The 21,840-nt window shown below is 40.2% G+C and overlaps 1 protein-coding gene across 9 annotated transcripts in view; it reads right to left on the bottom strand.

The window, feature by feature from the left end:
- The window catches only part of SPAG9 (sperm associated antigen 9), a gene marked incomplete at both ends in the record, with an annotated part of 158,706 nt that overhangs the window by 96,180 nt on the left and 40,686 nt on the right, over window positions 1–21,840 (bottom strand). For 5 of the 9 annotated variants that reach the window (XM_080713485.1, XM_080713488.1, XM_080713487.1 and 2 more), the window contains 2 exons: window positions 3,132–3,226; window positions 12,835–12,905. In XM_080713485.1, the coding sequence (XP_080569611.1) occupies window positions 3,132–3,226; window positions 12,835–12,905 (166 nt within the window). Of the gene's footprint in view, window positions 1–2,244; window positions 2,406–3,131; window positions 3,227–12,834; window positions 12,906–21,840 lie in introns of those variants that run through there. The other 4 variants (XM_080713492.1, XM_080713491.1, XM_080713489.1 and 1 more) reach the window with 1 other exon arrangement.

Here is a 21,840-nt window from a genome sequence, read left to right as displayed (position 1 = left end):
AAGGTCTCACTAAGTTGCTTAGAGCCTCACTAAGTAGCTGAGGATGGCCAAGAACCCAGATCCTCCTGTCTCAGCCTCCCAAGTATTGAGATTTGAAGGGTGGGCCACTACATCCGACTTGGAGCTACCTATTTTTTGACAAGTAGATCTGTGACTTAAGAGACCCTGTTTCCAAATTAAAAAGTATAAAAATAGGTCTGGAAGTATAGCCCAGCCGTAGAAGGGTTTCCAGGAACCCCAGTATTACCAAAAAAAAAAAAAAGGTCTGGTCTGGGAGTATAGACAATTTATCAGTTTATCTATCTGCTATCTGTGTTCAATCAAGCTAACAGTAATTTCTGTGGCATGCAGCTTTTAAAATTTAATCATAAGCCGGACGTGGTGGTGCACACTTGTAATCCCCGCACTTGAGAGGCTGAGACAGGAGGATTGCGCAGGTTCGAAGCCAGCCTCAGCTGGCTTAAGAGACCCTGTTTCCAAATAAAATATAAAATAGGTCTGGGAGTGTAGCCTGGAGGTAGAAGGCCCCTGTGTTCCATCCCCAGTACCACAAAAAAAAAAAAAAAAAAAACTTAATCATAAATTCAGTGAGACCCTGTTTCAAAATAAAGAATAAAAAATAGGACTGGGGTGTAGCTCGGAGGTAGAAGGCTCCTGAGTTCCAGTACCACACACACAAAAAAAATTTTTAATCATAAGATATGTTACCAATAAAATAGTTATAATAGCACCGTGAAAAATGGGATATCTATAAATGACTATAAAATTAATTTACCACATATCTTGCAACATTAATTAAAAATAATAACCTGATTTTATTTTTAAAATCACCCAATAAGGTAAGTGCCTTCTGAGGAAGAATCTTTGGCTTAGATTAAGCAAACTGTCAAAGCTCAAGGGTGGCTAACATAGGGCATGGCCATTTGTACCCAGACGGTCCAATTCCAAAACTTTTCATCCACTACAGAACACTCACTGCCCTCTCAAACACAACCTAAACCTAAGATATCTCCTTAATATAAGCCTTATTTTAATATTCTACATTTTCTTGAGTATATGCATTTTAACTGCCTCAAAGCCTAAATATACAGTAACACATATGCAAATCCTTTATGTACCAATATATACACAAGCAGTATGAATGTGCCTAATTTTTTGTAAATCAGAAAGAACATAGATTACCAAGCATCTAGTTTTAGAGCATAGATGAAATATAATTTCTAGGCCTTAAACTAAAATTATCAACTGGTCTTTGAATATGAACTGATCTGTAAATAAAAAGGAACACATTAAGGGAACTAACTACTTTAATTCTTAATTTGTTTAAATTCACAATGAAGATTTAAATATTTTATAACTATTTAAATAATAAATTAAAACAATATACTATGAACCTTCATTTAAAGCCATTCACAAAGCATGAATCTGAACAAATCAGATGCTTCAAGTTTGTTAAGTTACAAAACGAAGGAAACCAAAACCTTAAACCTCTAGGACCTTAAACCTCTAAGAAGATGGCTCTTGCAGGATGCAAGCTGAGTGAACAGCAGTAAAGCTACAGGATTAATGACTACCCCCACAAACAGGCTTGGATGTTTGTCACCCAGGACTACAAAGAAAAGAAAGGGCGACATCTGACAAAACAATAGTGAATAGGCTTTGTAAAGCTTTCAACAACTTTGATGTGTAAATAATGGGGGAAATACATTCCTTGCCCTAAAAAGTTGAAATCTTTTTACTTTCAAATGTTTTTTAAGAAGAAAAATATTTAAATTGTTAGCTCCCATGAGCTATTATTAATTATAAAATGATACTTAAATCTTAATCAAAACTAATTGGTTTGAAATAAAACTATAGCCTATGTTTAACTGTTTGCAAGACCCAGCACACACAAAAAATTTGCCCCCAAATGCTCAGGAGCTAAACCCAGGTGTTGTGTAAACTTGGACCCATTGCTCTACTCTTTCTTTTCCTTTTTGAACATTCTGCTTAAAACAAGACCACACTGACCTTGTACTTGTGTACAAGTACAACATCAAAGTCATTTTTCATGTCTAGCTTCCAAACACAAAGCAATATTCCTAAGTAGTGGCCTATAAATTACTATAAACAAGAACAGACATCTTAGCTTCAGGCCATTTTCCATTGTTTCAATCTGTAACAGAAATGGTTATAAAGCAGACCCAGGAGCTAAAATTTAAGAAAAACCAGGTAAGCAGGAGCTTCCAAGAGAGACGGGAGTACCTGAGTATCCTCGGCAGGTTCTGCGTCAGAGCCGGCACACCGGTAGAAATAGAAAAGTGCACAAGCAGCAAAACAGAAAGAGATACCAAGATAGCAGAATTAATGACCACCGCCCCGCCAACAAAGCCAAACACAAACAGCAGCATGCATCCAGGACTCATGGCGCTGTGCTGGCATGGTGAAACACCCGAAGCAGGAGGCCTACACAGGGGCCAACGGGGAATCTTTGTAGTGAGGATCTGTCATTCAGCTGCTGCCACAAAAACAATGCCATCAGCAGCAGCTTTCCACTCCATCCTGCAGCGGCTCCCAAGCGATGACGTCATTCCGCTCTCCCCATCTCATAACCACGGAGCTGCTTGCTGCTCCCAGCGTTAATGCAGCAATCCAGAGCGACAGCCAGCCTATTAACTATTTTCCTCTCCACTGAGTCCCAGCTTAGCCCATTGGATACAATGCCTAGAGATCTACATAATTTATTCACACTCCTACATCAAACAGATGGCTAACTAACCCTTTCAAACATGCCTCCCTGTAACAAAAAGCCCCAATTATACCAGAGAAATAAAAAATGTTTAGCATTCCCACGAAAATTTCAGACCCTGTATAATCTCTGCTAAGTATTAAAAATAATCAAAATACCTCGACATTCTGATACAATAACCTGGCTCACAATTTGCCTTTTTAATAGTGAAGGCTGTTTCTATTTTTCTATACTACTTTTTATAGCATTCTAACCACAGTGGAGAGCTTTTTGAGTCATTCTAACTTGTTCCAGAATTAAAGAACAACAAAAACAAAACAACAAAAACAAACAATTTTTTTAAAAAAACAAGCCCCAAGAAAGATTATCTTTTTATCAAAGGAAAATGTAAAACAAAGCTTACCTAATTCTACTATGAGTTGTGGACTCCAGTTGATCACTCCCCGAGAGCTGATGAAGTTTTGTTCTTTCTAAATGTTCCATATAATTATGGATCATCTATTTTAAGAAAAAATAAAAAACATAAAATTTAAAACTATACCTGGAATAAAGGCAGTATTACAAGTATAATAATTATGTTTTTAATAATTTTATTAGGTTACCCAGTACCATGTAAAAGAATATTAAGAAATGAAATTTTTCATTGCAAGGTATGTAAATACCTATATTAAGTAAGATGTTAGTGTCCTTAAAGTAGCCAATAACTTGCTTAACAAAAGAAATTTTTTAGTGGGGCATGATCACACACACTTATAATCCCAGTACTTGGGAGGATGAGACAGGACAGGAGAATTCAGGTTTGTAGATAGCCTCAACTACTTAGTGAGGCCCTCTGCAACTTAGTGAAAACTTATTTCAAAATTAAGATAAAAAATAGGGCTGTGGGTGTAGCTCAAAGGTAGAATGTCCCTGAATTCAATTTTCAGCACCGCAAAAAAAAGAACTTTTTTTCATATACGATGATATTAAATGAAATACTATTGATATAAGTAACACGAATATATATACATTGGGAGGAGGTCATAAGAGATTATTGGTTAAGAATAATTGATGGTGCCAGGCGTGGTGGCGCACGTTTGTAATCCCAGCGTTTGTGAGGCTGAGACAAGAGGATTGCACAGGTTCGAAGCCAACCTCAGCTACTTAGTGAGGCTGTCAGCAACTTAGTGAGTGAGACCGTTTCCAAATAAAATATAAAATAGGTCTGGGAGTACAGCCCGGATGTAGAAAGCCTCTGAGTTCCACTCACAGTACCACACACACACAAAAAAGATGGCATTTGAGAAGCCAATTGACTAAAATGGGAAATAAGAAACTTCAAAATACCCCATTTCCTAACCTTCTGATCCTTTCCATGTTAAAAGAAATTGATTAAAAGTTAATTTTCAATTTGTTTAAATAAAAAAAATTTTTTTTTTTTTTTGCAGGTCTGGGAATACAACCCTGGGCCATTCTACCTCCAAGCTATACCCCTAACCCTATTTTTTATTCTTTATTTTGAAATAGGGTCTCACTAAATTGCGGAGGGCCTCACTAAGTAGGTGAGGCTGTCCATGAACCCCGATCCTCCGGTCTCAGACTCCCAAACGCTGGGATTACAAGCGTGCGCCACCATGCCTGGCTTTAAGTAATTTAAGATTTTTTTTTGTGTGTGTGGGTCTAGGGATGGAACCCAGAGGCATTTGACCTCTAAGCTAGACCCCTACCCCCTATTTTTTATTCTTTATTTTGAAACAGGGTCTCACTGAATTTCAGAAGGCCTCACTAAGTAGCTGAGGCTGTCCACAAACCACGATCCTCCTTTCTCAGACTCCCAAATGCTGGGATTACAAGTGTGCACCACCATGCCCGGCAATAACAAGATGTTTATTTTTGTTTCTATAGATCTAGTTCAAAGAAAGCTAAAATATTTTCTCCTTCATTTCCTAATATGCTGTAATAATCTATCATAGTTAGAGATGAAAAAATCAGAACAACTTGATTTTGAGTCTTAGGTAAGTATATATATGATAGAAAAGCTGAATTTAAAAGTGATAGCTTCAAGCCAGGTGTGGTATCAAACGCTTGTAATCCCAGTTCTTGGGAGGCTGAGACAGGAGAATCATCGGTTCGAGGACAGCCTCAACAACTAGTGAGACTCATCAACCTAGTGAGACCCTGTTTCCAAACAAAATAAAACAGGGGTGAGATCTAGCCCAGAGGTAGAATGCCTCTGGGTTCCAGCCCCAGCACCATGGGGGTTAAAAAAAAAAAAAACTGAACTAAAAATAAAAGGGCTGCAGATATAGCTCCACCGTATAAAGCCCCCAGATTCAGTCTCAACTACCAAAACAAAAAACAAAAAACATATGCTTTTGCTACAAAAATTCTATTTAGCATGTACAAAAAGTAATAAATAGATCATTTAACCAGGTGTGGTAGCACATACCTGTAATCCCAGTACTTGGGAGGCTGAGGGTTTCAGGATAGCCTCAGCAACTTACTGAGATCCTGTTTTAAAATTTAAAAATTAAGTAAAAAGGGCTAGGGGTATAGTACAAAGGTACAATGCCCCTGTGGGGAATCCCCAGTAACACACACACACACACACACACACACACACACACACACACACACACATATTTTAAGGTATTATTATAAAAAAGTTGAACTCTGATGCATGAAATAAAACAAGCAATTTCATTAAAGCAAATATAATAATAGAATAGACTAAGACTAGTCCAGTCAGGCCATGGTGACGCTCGCTTGTAATCCTAGCATTCAGGAGGCTGAGACAGGAGGATCACAGTTTGCAGACAGCCTCAGCTACTTAGTGAGGCCCTTTGCAACTCAGTGAGACTCTGTTTCAAAATAAAGAATAAAAAAATAGAGCTGGGGGTGTAGCTCAGAGGTAGAATGCCCCTGGGTTCCATCCCTAGTACTGAAAAAAAGACTAGTCAAAACAAGAAATGTTACCAGCAAAAAAGGACATAGAATGACATAATATAGTATGTGAAAACATTTTCTTAACAGTTTTTGTTAACTTTTGTTAACAGTTTTTCTCCTTACCACTATTTTAGGAGTAATTTTACAGAAACACAACTTTTGTTTTTGTGTCAGCAAATATAATAAGCTGTTTTCTTCTTGACTTAGGAAGAAATTTAAGGGGAAAAAATGAACTACAATTAATACAACAAAATGAATGTTCAGACTAATAAATGTCAAAATTTCCAAAAGGTTTTGAAGTCAGGTGTACTGATGCACTCCTGTAATCTCAGTGTTTGGGAGGCTGATACTAGAGGATTATATGTTCCAGGCTAGCCTCAGCAACCTAACAAGACCCTGTTTAAAAATGAGAGAGAGAGACTTAGCAAGTAGTAAGACTCTCATTGACCTAGTGTGACCCTGTTTACAAATAAGAAATAAAATTGGACTGGGGGTGTAGCCTAGAGGTAGAAGGCCCTTGGGAAAGGAAACAAGGAAGTTGAATCCTTACATACTTGATAGTGTAACCATATAAAACTGATTTGCTCAAGGAAGCATCTAAGTTACTGTAAACATTTCAGATATTCAGATGAAAAAAAGCCAAAACATTTCCTCAGCACCTTAGCAAGACTCTTTCAAAATTTAAAAAAATAAAAAATTAAGCCGGGCGTGGTGGCGCACACTTGTAATCCCAGCATTTGGGAGGCTGAGACCAGAGGATCGCAGTTTGCGGCCAGCCTCAGCTACTTAGTGAAGCCCTCTGCAATTCAGTGAGACCCTGTTTCAAAATAAAGAATAAAAAATAGGGCTGGGGGTGTAGCTCGGAGGTCAAATGCCTCTGGGATCCATCCCCAGACCTGCAAAAATAAATAAATAAATAAATAAATAAATTAGAAAAGTAAAAGGGCTGTCAGTGTAGCTCAGAGGTAGAATGTTCCTGGGTTCAATCTCACTGCTCCCCCCAAAAAATTATAAACAAAATGCAAAGATAGAATCAGTTCTATAAATAGCTCACTCTAGAACGATTCTTTACTGTCTGGAGTGTTTAAGTAAAGATTTAAAATTTAGAAAATGTTGAATTCTAAATCTTCCTAAAGAGCTGGGCACGGTGTCTGTCACACACTTGGGAGGCTGAGACAGGAGGATCACAAGTTCACGGCCAGCCTCAGCTACTTAGAGAGAGCCTGTTTCAAAATAAAAAATAAAAGTGGGGCCACGTGTGTAGCTCAGAGGTAGAATGCCCCTGGGTTCACTCCCCAATATCACACACACAAAAAAAGAAATCTTCCTCAAATGATCAAGTAATTGCAATATGCTATTCTAATATTCCAAAATGGTTCAAATAATGAAATTATTGCCCCAATTAAACTCCCCTTAATAGGGGAACATAAGCTGGGCATGATGATACACACCTGTAATCCCAGTACTTGGAAAACTGAGACAGGAGGATCACAGGTACAAGGTTAGCCTCAGGTATTTAGTGAGGCCCTCCCCAACTTAGTGAGTCCCTGTTTCCAAATAAAAAGATAAAATAGAAATGGGGGTATAGAGTTCAAAGGTAGTATTCTCCTGGGTTCCATCTGCAGTACCACAAATAACAAATTTAAAAAGGACTGGGAGGGAATTGTAGCTTGGAAGTAAAATGTTCCTGGGGTTCAATCCCCAGCACCCCAAAAAAGACAGTAAAGTAACCAAGAAAATGGCAGCTATCATTTATTGAGAACCAAGTACATGTCAGCAAGTGCATTTACTGCCATTTTTCATTTAATCTTCACCATAACACAATTTTATAGATAAACTCCAGTTACTGATTAAAATGACTTGCCAAGGTTGACAAGCTAGTTAACAATTAACTGTTCTTTTTGTCATTAGCACTGAGGCCAGATGTCAGGTCTATCAGAGTGAGCAGTTAAACATTATAGGACTCATGCTGTATCTGCCCTTTTAGTTAATTTAGGCAGGCAGTGAGCCCATTGTCCTTTTCTTCCTCACACCCACAAGAAAAACCCCACACCCTAAAGCATTTCCTGACATCTAAAAATAATATGCACTGAAATCCACAAATACACAAAAAGTAAAAATTAAACTGCACATAAAACTTTTAATAATAGGGCTTTAAAGAAGAGCAGCAGCAACAACAGCAATAGTAGTAGAGGTGGGAGGGCAGGGCCAGTTCAACCAGAAAGAAAAGAGATGCAAGAGAATAAAATGGGGCGTGCTTTGGATACTCTATTTGGTTACCAGTCTCATCCCTCCTGGTTTTAGAACTATAATTCACAATTTTCTCAGAAATGCAAATAACGATGAGAGCCATCAAAAACAATCTCAAGAACACTGTCTGGAAAATCCTGGTTTGGAATAGGCCCAACCCTCAAGCCCCTTGTCTCCAAGATATCTTCAGAGCAGAGACTGACTCAGTACTGGCTCAACACAAAAACCAAGGCAAGTTCTGGAGACATGTAGCATAGATCTGTTAGCCTGGAATCTTTCCATATGCAGCCCCCAAACCACATATATACATCTGTAAAATGGGAATAAATAACAGGTTGGTCAAAAGATTAAATAAGAATGTATTTAAATAATCCCTGATGTGAAATTTTCCCAAGATTATACAGAGCTTATGTTAGTGGATATTACAATAGGAGGACTGCACATGTGGCCAACGACTTCACAGTTGATAACTTTTTTCCTCCTGTGCTCTCCTCTTTAAGGCAAATCTTAAGTAAATTCAGTAATGTGCACACCTTTTTCATTTAATTAGAGAACTGCTATTCACACTACAAAAAGAGCCACAGTAGGTTTTCCTTAAGCTGTAAACATGTTTGGTAACAGTACTTTTTTATTTTGGTAGTACTAGTGACTGAATCCAGGGACATTCTACTTCAGACCTACAAACCTATTCCTTTTTGTTGTTATTGTTTTGAAATGGTCTATGTTGCTGAGGCTGGCCTTGACCCTGCAATCCTCTGTCTCAGTCTCCCAAGTACTGGGATTGCCAGGCATGAGCCACCATGTCCAGCTTTAAAACACTATTTAAATTAATTTGCGTATTGGGCCGGGCATAGTGGCGCATGCTTGTAAGTTGAGTGGCAAATGGCCTCACTAAGTAGCTGAGGCTGTCCACGAACCATGATCCTACTATCTCAGCCTCCTAAATGCTGTGATTACAAGTGTGTACCACCACGCCCTATTTTATTTTCTACTTTGAAACAAAGTCTTGCTAAATTGCTGAGCCTGGCTTCAAACCTGCGATCCTCCTCTTTCACCCTTCTGAATACTAGGATGATTATTTTTTAATGTGTGTGTGTGTGTGTGTGTGTGTGTGTGTGTAAGAGGAGGAGGAGGAAGAGGAGGAGGAGCAGGAGGAGGACAGGATCTTGCTAAGTTTCCTAGGCTGACATAGAACTTGTAGTAATCCTGCCTCAGCCTCCTGAGTTGCTGAGATTACAGGTGTGTGCCACTTTATAAGGCTCCAGAGTTTACCTTTAAGGAACATCTCGTTCTTTAGGGTCAGAGAGCTACTTATAATTGCCAATTGAATGGCATCTCTAGAAAAGATATATAACACCAAAAGTTATAGACTGGAATAGACCCACATTTCAAAGCAGCCATATCTGTGTTGCATGAGTCTCCATGTAGGCAAAACAGAACAGAGCCTATCAGGGCAGATGACAGAAGCTGTCTGACTGTGGGAGGGGATCCTATGAGGAGAGCTATCAGGCAGCATGGGAAAGCTGCCTTTGTTACTGGATAGGCACAGTTCTGACTTGGCGTTTATTTTCCTAAGATTGTTTTTTCTTTCTGGACAGGCTTTCTGTCCAGAATGTGAGAAGCCAGACGTGATGGCTCACACTTGTAATCCCAGTACTTGGGAGACTGATATAGGAGGGTGGCTGGTCCACAGCCAGCCTCAGTTACTAAGTGAGTTTAGTGAAGTCCTCTGCAACTCACTGCGATCTTGTTTCAAAATAAAGAGTAAAAAATAAGGCTGGGGGTGGAGCTCAGAGGTAGAATGTCCCTGGGCTCAATCCCCAGTATGGCAAAAATAATAATAAAATGTAAGGTGTTTTTTTTTCTTTTTTCTTTTTGGGCAATACTGGAGATAGAACCCAGGGGCAGTCTACCTTCGAGCTATACCCCAGCCCTATTTTTTATTCTTTATTTTGAAATAGGGTCTCATTGAGTTGCAAAGGACCTAAGTAGCCGAGGCTGTCCACGAACCGCAATCCTCCTGTCTCAGTCTCCCAAATGATGGGATTAAAAGCATGAGCCACCAAGCCCAGCTAAAATGTGAATATTTTTATATACTAAAAAAGCTGCTGTGTAATCTGCTTCTGTCTTCCAGAGCTTTATGATTCCAGGCCTTTGTGGTCAATCATTTTCTTATACCACTGGATATCAATTTTGCACCATTTCATGTTTTTAATATGGCTATAAAACTAAGACGGTAATGATCAAACCTCACTTGTCAGGGCTAACAGTCAGGAAGAAATTCCAACCCCTCCCAAGCAAGTGTTAACTACATTATTGCAAAACATATGAAACTGAGTACAGTGCAATTTTATTATGTTACTTTAAAATAACAAGATAAGTCTCTACTAGAGGCAACACACAAAGGAAGAAAACGGGGAGCTAAAGATGGGAACTAGCTAGCACTGAGAATGAGGCTAAGTGGTAGAGCATGGGCTTAATTAGCATGCTCAATCTCCAGCACCAGTAAACAGAGCCAGGCATGGTGGTGCATGCCTGTCATTTCAATACGGAGGAGGCTGAGACAGGAGGATTTCGGATTCAAGAACAGCCTCAGCAACATCCAAGGCTCATAAAGGGTGTGGCTCAGAGGGAGAATGAATTAAATCCCCAGTATTGCCCCCACACACCCTCACACATGCACTCTCTCTGTGCACACAAAAACAGATTAGATAGATAGGGACAGAAATAAAGACTGGAATTGTTTATCATTGGAAAGACACTTAGAAAGGGACGAAGAGAAAATATTTCAGTATTGTGAGGTTAAGACAGGAAGACCACAGGTTGGAGGACAGCCTCAGCAACATAACGAGACTCTCGCAATCTAGCGTGACCCTGTTTCAAAACAAAAATATAAAAGGGGCTGGGCGTGTAGTTTATTTTTTTTAATTTTTATTTTTTTGTGGTACTAGAGGTGGGACCCAGAGGCTTTCTACCTCTGGGCTATACTCCCAGACCTTTTGTATATTTTATTTGGAAACATGGTCTCACTAAGTTGCTGAGAGCCTCACTAAGTAGCTGAGGCTGGCTTTGAACCTGTGCGATCCTCCTGTCTCAGCCTCCCAAGCGCGGGGATTACAAGCGTGCGCCACCACACCCGGCTTGGGCAGGTAGTTTAGAGGTAGACTGCCCCTTGGTTCAATCCCCAATACCACAAAAAAAGAAATTTTATGTAACAAATATTGCATGAGTCTATGAAAATTCTATTTATTTATTTAAGTATGTGAAAACCAGACTGATCATGATACACAGATTTTCGCATTAACAAGATAGAAACGAATTCAACATAAGAAAGGCTGACAGAGAATCATAGTAAACTTTTTTTTTTTTTTGGTGGTACTGGGGTTCCTAGAAACCCTTCTACCTCCGGGCTACACTCCCAGACCTATTTTTATACTTTTTTATTTGGAAACAGGGTCTCTTAAGCCAGCGAGGCTGGCTTCGAACCTGTGTGATCCTCCTGTCTCCACCTCCCAAGCTTGGGGATTACAAGCATGCGCCACCACGCCCAGCTAGTAAGAAACTTTTTTTTTTTTTTTTTTTTTTGGTGGTACTGGGGTTCCTGGAAGCCCTCCTTCCTCCGGGCTACACTCCCAGACCTATTTTATATTTTTGAAACAGGGTCTCTTACGCCAGCACGGCTGGCTTCGAACCTGCGCGATCCTCCTGTCTCCGCCTCCCAAGCGCGGGGGATTACAGGCGTGCGCCACCACGCCCGGCGTAAGAAACTTTTTTAAAACTCTCAAGTACACCTTCTAATTTGCTTTGAAGAGATGATATGCTGGAATTATCAGTTTAAAATACTGAAAACTCTGACTTGTGGTGGCACACGCTTGAAATCGCAGCATTCAGGAAGCTGAGTCAGGAGGATCGCAATTTGAAGCCAGCCTCAGCTACTTAGTGAGGCCCTTTGTGACTCTGTGAGACCTTGTCTCAAAGAATAAAAAAAATAGAGCTGGGGATGTAGCTCAGAGGTGAAAAATGCTCCGGTTCTATCCCCAGTACCGCCAAAAAGAACGAAAAGAAAGAAAAGAGAAGAGGGAGGGAGGGAGGGGAAAGAAAGAAACTGTATACTCAGCTGGGCATGGTGATACACACAAAAATCCCAGTACTTAGGAGGTTGAGACTGGAAGATTATAGGTTCATGCCAGGCTCTGCAAGTTAATGAGACCCTGTTTCAAAATACAAAATAAAAAGGTCTAAAACTGGATGTGGGAACACAAACTTATAATCCCAGTACTTGGGAAGCTGAAACAGGAGGATCACAAGTTCAAGGCCAGCCTTAGCAACTTAGTCCCTCTGCAACTTAATAAGACCCTGTTTCAAAATAAAAAATAAAAATAGGGCTGGGAGTATAGCTTGGAGGTAGACTATCCCTGGGTTTGATCCTCAGTACCACAAAAAAATAAAGTACTGAAAATCATAAAATAAAGTACAGAAAACCTGTTTTCCAATCATTTTGCCACATTTTCGTGTGTTTATGCAGTTACATAAACAAGTCCTTTATATAGGACCATAAATATGACAGATGACTTGCCAGTGCACCATTCCCAAGCTCTCCCACGTCAGCACACAACATAGTGTCTCCACCATGTGCAGGGAGGGAGGCGTGTGCTCAGCCAGACAAGAAAGCCAACACTGGCTCAGCCTGAAGTGCCCAAATTACTGCGTGGCATGCTGATTCACTACATGAAAAGTTGATCCAAGTTAAAAAAAAAAGAAAAGAAAAAGAAAAATCAACATTTGGCAACTAGATAAATGCTATATGATTTTATTGTTTTCTGAATATAACTCAACAATTATTCTGATTATCAATGAAAAGTTAAGATACACTTTCTAAGGTCCATTAATCTGTCTCAATATTAGATGGTAAGAACAACCCAGAAACCCACCTCAGTGTGTCTCTGATGTAATGCATTATATTCTTTCTTCAGTTCTGCTTCTCTTTCTTCAAGTCTGCTAACTGAAATTAAGATACATACACTTAATCAAAACAAAATATAAGAAATGTACGTGAAAAGTTTCTTCTTTAAAACTTGGAAAGGATTAGTCAGTATCTTTAGCAAATTTAAGACAGTGTTCAATATAAAATTCTGTACAAAGCAGTAACCTCATTTCATAAATCTTTCAGAAGAGAAAAATGAAAAACACTAAACATCAGATTGGTTCTCTAACATGTATATGTTTCTCAGATCATCCTGATAGGTTTAACATGATATAGAATTACCTTCTTTCAAAAACATAAATCACTTTACAATTTTAACCTGGGATTAGGGTCCAAAAAAGCTGATTTCTAACACTTTCTAGTATTATTGAAGCTCTTTTTCAACTGTAGCAGCCTATGAAAGTGTCACTGCTTCCTTCACAAGTCTTCTCATTTTAAGGATGTCTTATTTAGCTCCCTCTGCTGATGAATTTCGTAAGTGGCACTGATTTGGAGCAGCATTCAGACTATAACTTTATGATAGTAAAACAAAAAAGAGAAAGGTTTAGATTCTGAGATATAGACTGTCAGGACAGGATTTGACAGGACTGAATGATAGCCAAGATGAATGACTAAGGAAAAAAGTAAGCCAGGCATGGTGGCACACACTTGTTATCCTAGTACGTGGGAGGCTGAAACAGAAGGATTGCAGGTTCATGGCCAGCCGCAGCTACTTCGTGAGACCCTCCGTAACTTAGTGAGACCCTGTTTCAAAATAAAGAATAAAAAATAGGCCTGGGGGTATAGCATGGAGGTACAATGCCCCTGGGTTCCATCCCCAGTATCGCAAAAATAAAAAAAAGAATGAATGAATGAATGAATGAAAAAGTATAGTCCAAGTGAGACCTCAAAGAAATTACTCAAGACAGATGACAAAGTGCTCTAGACGCTGCTACTACCGATACAGAACCATGTTGGCGATGAGGCAGAGAGAAGACTGACCAGGTGGAGGACCCCATACTGGTTAAGGAGTGATGGGAAATTGGTGGGGAGAAATAAAGCTGCTGGAAACCCTTAAATTAGTTGGAAATACTTTCTTGGTGTAAAGATCAGCTAGCTGCAAACATGCAAGGTGGTTTGCAATCTACATCCTTTGTGGCAGACAGCTACATAATCAACTACTATGAACTAATACTCTAGTAGCATACACACCAATGTTCTATATGCCTAATGTTCACACACCAGACACCAAACAAAATGAAACTCATGTTGCATAAGCTCGTTTTTGGTTTGTGCACCTTTATCTTCTATAATTTGAGTATCTTGGAAATAAGTCCTTAACAGCCTCAGCTACTTAATGAGGCCCTTTGCAACTCAGTGAGACCCTGTTTCGAAATTTAAAAAAATAAAAAATAGGGCCGGGGGTGTATTTTGGAGGTAGAATGACCCTGGGTTCCATTCCTAGTAAAACACACACACACACACACACACACACACACACACACACACACACACACAATAATGCCTGTGGAGTACACCTTATCATAAATCACAGGCAAAGATTGAATGCATCTGTTGCTCATCTTACCCTACCTAAGGCTGAAAGTAATTATAAGACAACTTACAATACTAATATGTTGTGATAACACAATAAATGCTGAAACCTGATGCTGCTAGTTTTTTTTTGTTTGTTTTTTTTTGTTTGTTTGTTTGTTTTTGCAGTACTAGGGTTGGAACACAGGGGCTTTCTATCTCTGGGCTACACTCCCAGACCTAATTTTTTATATTTTATTTGAAAACAGGGTCTCAGTTGCTGAGAGCCTCAATAAGTAGCTGAGGCTGGCTTTGAACCTGCGCAATCCTCCTGTCTCAGCCTCCCAAGCGCAGGGATTACAAGTGTGCGCCACCATGCCCGGCAATGCTAATAGTTTAAAAAAAGAAAAGAAAAGAAAAGAAAAGAAATCCAAGCAAATTATGGATACTTAGTGACAATTTCAAATAAACATTTTAAGTCACTTCTCATCAATTAAACTTATCTAAAAGCTTAAGGGAAACCTGAAATTACCAGGCAAACCACATGTTTTCAATTACTTATCTTTATGAATCCTATTTTCTTATCATTGCAACCACAAAAACTTATGTAGTAAGTTAAAATAAAATCCAACTATCGTCCATAATCATCAATTCCAAATTTGTTTTCAATAGTAGAACCTTATTATTAAAACAGCAAAATGGATATAAATTCATAAATAAATGCATATCATCATTACTACCAGTACTAAAAGCAGCTAACATTACAGACTGCTTATTATGTATCAAGCACTGTCCTAAATATTGTCCTATAAACTAACTGGAAGCTGACGTAAACTTTATGATGAAAGGCTGATCGTTAACATTAATTTTAGAGATAAGAAAACTAAGGTAAACAGAGGCTAACTTGCCCCAAATCACACATGCTCCTGAATCTGTATTATTATGCTATCCTCTTAAAAACTACTCTTTTTAATCTATTTTGCATACTGAAGTCTACTTGAAGATAGAACTGAAGGCAGAGAATAAGCTTCAAACAAAAACCTCCTCTCTTCTTATGGAAATAACCCAGTCACACATCTCTGACAGGAAAGCATCAAATTACAAAGCAAAAAACATACTCTCAACTTCATTAGTCACAATTCTATGGTTTAGATATGGCTTACTCTACAAAGATTCATGTATTGGAGGTCTAGTTCCCAGGTGGCAGTGTTGGAAGTGGTGTGGAACCTTAAAAAGGTGGGAACTTAAACTGGGCATTGTAATCCCAGCATTTGGGAGGCAGAGACAGGAGGATTGCAGTTTGCGGCTAGCCTCAGCTACTTAGTGAGGCCCTCTGCAACATAGTGAGACCCTGTTTCAAATAAAGAATAAAGCCAGGCGTGGTGGCACATGCTTATAATCCCCACAGGAGGATCTTGCAGGTTTGATGCCAGCCTCAGCTGGTTTAAGAGATCTTGTTTCCAAATAAAATATAAAATAGGTCTGGGAGTGTAGCCCGGAGGTAGAAGGCCCTGGGTTCCAGTCCCAGTACCACCAAAAAATAAATAAATAAATAAATAAATAAATAAATAAATAAGAAGCTGGGGGTGTAGCTCAGAGGCAGAATGCCCCTGAGTTCCATTCCCAGAACTGCCAAAAAAAAAAAAAAAAAAAAGGTAGAAATTAGTAAGAGGTCTTTGCGCGTCACTGTGGGGAGCTGCCCTTAAAAGAGATTATGGGACACCTAAGTCTTCATAAAAGCAAGTTGTTATAAGAGATAAGAGTGACCCTTGAATCACTCTCTGGCCTTCTGTTGTTTTGGTTCTGGGAGAAAGGGGTAACTGGGGATTGAACCCAGGGATGTTCTGCTTCCAAGCCAAGCCTCTAGCCCAACTTTCTCTCTTTTTCTTTCTTTTTTTGAAACAGGGTCTTACTAAGGCTAGCCTCAAACCTATGATCCTCCTTTCTCAGCCTCCCAAGTACTGAGATTACAGGCATGCACCATCACACCTAGCTAGCCTTGTTGTTTTTTCTTTTCCTTTTTTTTTTTTTTTTTTTTTTGTGTGTGTGTGGGGGGGGGGGTTCTGAGGGTAGAACTCAGGGGCTTTTCTACCTCCGGGCAATACTTCCAGACCTATATTTTATACTTTATTTGGAAACAGGGTCTCACTAAGTTGCTGAGAGCCTCACTAAGTAGCTGAGGCTAGCTTTGAACCTGTGTGATCCTCCTGTCTCAGCCGCCGAAGCATGGGGATCACAAGCGTGCGCCACAACACCCAGCAGCTAAGCTAGCCTTGTTTTGAAATGTCTTCCTCCCAAATATGCTTCTGTCGTTGTGATGCCATCTGTCATTAGGTCTTCACCAGAAGCCCAACTAATTCTCCCTTTCTTTGCTGCCCTTCTTGGACTTTAAACCTCCAGAACTGTGAACTGAATAAACCTCTTTTCCTCGTAGCCTGCCGCAGGTGCTTTGTTATAGTAATTAAGAGAGGCGTCTGTATATATGTATGTGTGTGTATATGTAAGTAAGTGAGTAAGTAAAATTAGGGAGGTTGTTGGGGATTGAGTCAGGGCATTATACCTCTGAGCTACACTCACAGCCCTGTTTTATTTTTTATTTTGAAAGAGAGTCTCACCAAATTGCTGCGACTGGTCTCAAACCTGCAACCTTCCTGTCTCAGCCTCCTAAGTACTGGGATTATAGGCATACATCACCACAACCAGCCTAATTTACATATTAAAACTAAAATGGAGCAGGCTGTGGCACTGATCTTAACCCGACTGTACTCCATGCCAAGGGCTGTGTGGAGATCAGGATCTGGATAAGGCAGAATGTGCTGCTGGTGGCTGGGGTGGCCCTGGGCATTGCTTTTGTAGAGATCCTGGGTGTTGTCTTTGCCTGCTGTCTCATGAAGAGCATCCGAAGTGGTTATGAAGTGATGTAGGGATCTGGTCTCTGCATTCTAATCTAGAGGAGTGGGGTAGCACCCTCCAGGTTTTTCAATTAAACGAATTATTTTTTCAGACCAAAAAAATAAAAATAAAAATAAAAAGACTATGCTTGGAGCCAGGCGTGGTGGCACATCTTGTAATCCCAGCACTTGGGAGGCTGAGACAGGAGGATCACACAGGTTCGAAGCCAGCCTCAGCTACTTAGTGAGGCTCTCAGCAACTTAGTGAGACCCTGTTTCCAAATAAATATAAGCCGGGCGTGGTGGCACACACTTGTAATCCCCGCGCTTGGGAGGCAGAGACAGGAGGATCGCGCAGGTTCGAAGCCAGCCGCACACACTGGCTTAGAAGAGCCTGTTTCCAAATAAAAATGTAAAAATATAGGTCTGGGAGTGTAGCCCGGAGGTAGAAGGGCTTCCAGGAACCCCAGTACCACCAAAAAACAAAACAAAACAAAAAAAACAAATAAAATATAAAATAGGTCTGGGAGTATAGCCTGGAGGTTGAAAAGCCCCTGGGTTATACCCCCCATGCCGCAAAAAAAAAAAAAAAAAAAAGTATATGCTTACAAGCAAGGAGCAAATTTATAATCCCAGTCCTTGGGAGGCTGAGACAAGAGGATTACAGGTTCAAGGACAGCATCAGCAAGAAGACTCTTATCCACCTAGAGAGACTCTGTTTCAAAATAAATTAGGACGGGGTGGAGGGGAGGGAGGTAGCTTGGAGTTAGAATGCCCCTGTGTTCAAACCCAAGTACCAAAAAAAAAAAAAAAGTAAGGAGCACAATGGTACATGTTAAGAATCCTCATTCTGGTATGGTTCCACAGTTCCTAAGCAGCAGTCTACAAACTCCACAAACAAGGGCTCTTGCAGGTTGGCTTTTTTTTATTTTTATTTTTTTTTTTTTGGCGGTACTGGGGGTGAAACCTAGGGGTATTCTACTTCCAAGCTAAACCCCCAGCCTATTTTATTCTTTATTTTGAAACAGGGTCTCATTAAGTTGCAGAGGGCCTCACTAAGTAGCTGAGGCTGTCCCCGAACCAAGATCCTTCTTCAGTCTCAGCCTCCCGCATGCCCGCTTGCAGGGTGGCTTTCATGAGCTTTGCTTTGTTGTCCCCTGATTGAGGCTAATTAACTCTCTAGGGCATGGATGAGCAAATAAGCTTCTTAATGCTGCAGTCTCCTAAATTCTTTAAATTCTGCAAAGAAACTGTCTTCTTCCTCATTACTTTTGAGGAAATAAGCTAAGAGGAGTTTGTTTATATGTGTGGTACTGGGGACTGAACCCAGGAGCATTCTATCTCTGAGCTACATTCCCAGCCCTATTTTTTTTTCCTACCTCTGAGCCATACCCCTCTGCCCTATTTTTTATTCTTTATTTTGAAGCAGGGTGTCACTGAGTTGCAAAGGGCCTCACTAAGTAGTAGCTGAGGCTGTCCGTAAACTGTGATCCTCTTGTCTCAGCCTCCCAAATGCTGGAATTACAAGAGTGTGCCACCATGCCCAGCTTTTATTTTTATTTTAAAACAGGGTCTTACTAAGTTGCTGAGGGCCTTGCTGAATTGCAGAGACCTGTGATCCTCCTATCTCAGTATTTCAGGCATGTGCCACCACCCCAGCTGCACTGGGTTGCTGACTCTCACTATATTGCTCAGGCTATTCTCAAACCTGTGATCCTCCTGTCTCAGCCGTCCAAGTACTGTGATTAGAGGCATGCACCACCATCTTTGGCATTAGAACAATTTTAAATTCACAGCAAAAATGAGCAAAAGTACACAAAATGAACAATTTCCCCCACTATAACATCTTGAATGAGAGTGATGTATCTGTTACAATCAATGACTGTAACATCATCACCAAAATACATCATTTGCATTAGTTTACTTTTAGTGCTATACATTATAAGACTAATGAGTCTGGTTTTTTTTTTTTTTGGGGGGGGGAGTACCAGGGATGGGACCCAAGGGCTTTCTACCTTTGAGCTACACTCCTAGACATATTTTTTATATTTTATTTGGAAACAGGGTTTCATTTAGTTGCTGAGAGCCTCACTAAGTAGCTGAGGCTGGCTCTGAACCTGTGTGATCCTCCTGTCTCAGCCTCCCAAGTACTGGGATTGCAAGCGTATGCCACCAATCCGGCTGACAAATGAGTTTTAACAAATGCAAAATGGTATGTATCCACTATTACAATATCATAAAAAGTAGTGTCACTGCCTTAAAGTCTTCTATGTTCTACCTATTCATTCCTTCATAATTACCACCAACCCCTGGCAATCACTGATCTTTTTACTGTTTCCATAAATTTTCCTTTTTGAGAATTTCATATAGTTGAAATCATATAGTGCATAGACTTCAGATTAGTTTATTTCACTTAGTAGTATGCATTTTATGCAACTCCAAGTCTTTTCATGGCTTGATGTACCTACCACTCCATTTTTCCCCCCAATACTGGGGATGGAACCCAGGGGCATTCTACTTCAGAGCTTCACCTTCAGCCCTATTTAAAACAGGGTCTCACTGAGTTGCAAAGGCCTCACTAAGTGGCTGAGGTTGTCTGTGACTGCTGAGATTATAAGCATGTGTTACCATGCCCAGCTTGATATATCACTTCTTTTTAGCACTGCATAATATTCCATGATATGATTTACCATAGTTTATTCTGTGTGTGTGTGTGTGTGTGTGTGTGTGTGTGTGTGTGTGTGTGGTACTGGGGGTGGAATCCAGAGGCTTTCTACCTCCAGGCTATACTCCCAGCCCTATTTTTTTATATTTTATTTTGAAACAGGATCTCACTAAGTTGCTGAGAGCCTCACTAAGTAGCTGAGGCTGGCTTCAAACCTGCGTGATCCTCCTGTCTCAGCCTCCCAAGCGCGGGGATTACAAGCATGAGCCACCACGCCCGGCTCTACCATAGTTTATTCTTATCTGCTAGTTCTTCAAGAGCTTAAGGTCTTGAAATTATAAGCCTTAAGAAAATTAAAATTTGTGCTTAGAAGAATGGTGTTTATCCAAAAAGGTGCATTTTAAGATATTTTCAAGCTGGGTGTGGTAACGCATGTTTATAATCCCAGCATTTGGAAGGCTGAGACAGAAGAATCGCGTTTCATGGACAGCCTTGGCTACTTAGCAGGCCCTTTGCAATTTAGTGAGACCGTATTTTGAAATAAAAGAATAGAAAATAGGGCTGGGGTGTAGCTCTGAGGTAGAATGCCCCTGGGTTCTATCCCCAGTACCAGGGGGAAAAAGATGTTTTCAACTAGTATTGCTAACAGATGTCCATTCCCCCCCTCCTTTTTTTTTTTTTTTTTTGGGTGGTACTGGGGATGGAACCCTTCTACCTCCAGGCAATACTCCTAGACCTATTTGATATTTTATTTGAAAACAGGGTCTCTTAAGCCAGCAAGGCTGGCTTCGAACCTGAGTGATCCTCCTGTCTCTGCCTCCCAAGCGCAGGGATTACAAGCGTGCACCAACATGCCCGGCTCTGTTTTTGATGCACAGTAAATCACAAATACACTTAAACCAACCTCTGCCTCCGTTTTTTTTGGGGGGGGTATTTGTTTATGCAATACTGGGGGTGGACCCCAGGGGCTTTTTACCTCCGAGCTACACCCCTAGCCCTATTTTTTATTCTTTATTTTGAAACAGGGTCTTACTGAGTTGCAAAGGACCTCACTAAGTAGCTGAGGCTGTCCACAAACCCAAATACTCCTGTCTCAGCCTCCCAAATACTGGGATTACAAGCATGCATGCCACACCCAGCTTGCCTCAGTTTTTTATGAAAATATATTTTGCCAGCCAGGCATGGTGGCACACGCTTGTAATCCCAGCATTTGGGAGGCTGAGACAGGAGTATTTGGGTTTGTGGACAGCCTCAGCTACTTAGTGAGGTCCTTTGCAACTCAGTAAGACCCTGTTTCAAAATAAAGAATAAAAAATAGGGCTAGGGGTGTAGCTCGGAGGTAAAAAGCCCCTGGGGTCCACCCCCAGAACCACAAGTATAAATATATAAATATATATATATTTATCTATATATAATTTATTTCACCTATTACTCTAATAACAGGCAAGACCAGTATGGTGGTTCATGCCTGTAATCCTAGTGCTTAGGAGACTGAGCAAAGAAGATTGAAGGTTCGAAGCCAGTCTTACTTAGTGAGGATCTCAACAACTTATCAAGATTTTGTTTCCAAATAAAAAATAAAATAGGGCTGGGAGTATAGCTCAGAGGTACACTACCCCTGGGTTCAATCCTCAGCATCACAAAAACAAAAAAGAAACAGGCTAAATACTAGATCTACATCACCTAAGTAAAAAATATTATGTTCTGCTTAAAATGTCTACATAGTTAGGCTTTTAATCCCAGTATTCGGGAGGCTGAGATCAGAGGATCGCAGTTCGTGGCCCACCTCAGCTACTTAGTGAGGCCCTCTGCAACTTAGTGAGACCCTATTTCCAAATAAAGAATAAAAAACAGGGCAGTAGGTGTAGCTCTGAGGTCAAATGAC

Source organism: Muscardinus avellanarius (assembly GCF_963383645.1).
Source record: "Muscardinus avellanarius genome assembly, chromosome: 16".
NCBI classification, from domain to species: domain Eukaryota; kingdom Metazoa; phylum Chordata; class Mammalia; order Rodentia; family Gliridae; genus Muscardinus; species Muscardinus avellanarius.
Note: the sequence above shows the minus strand (reverse complement) of the source record. Positions and strands in the feature narration are given on the sequence as shown.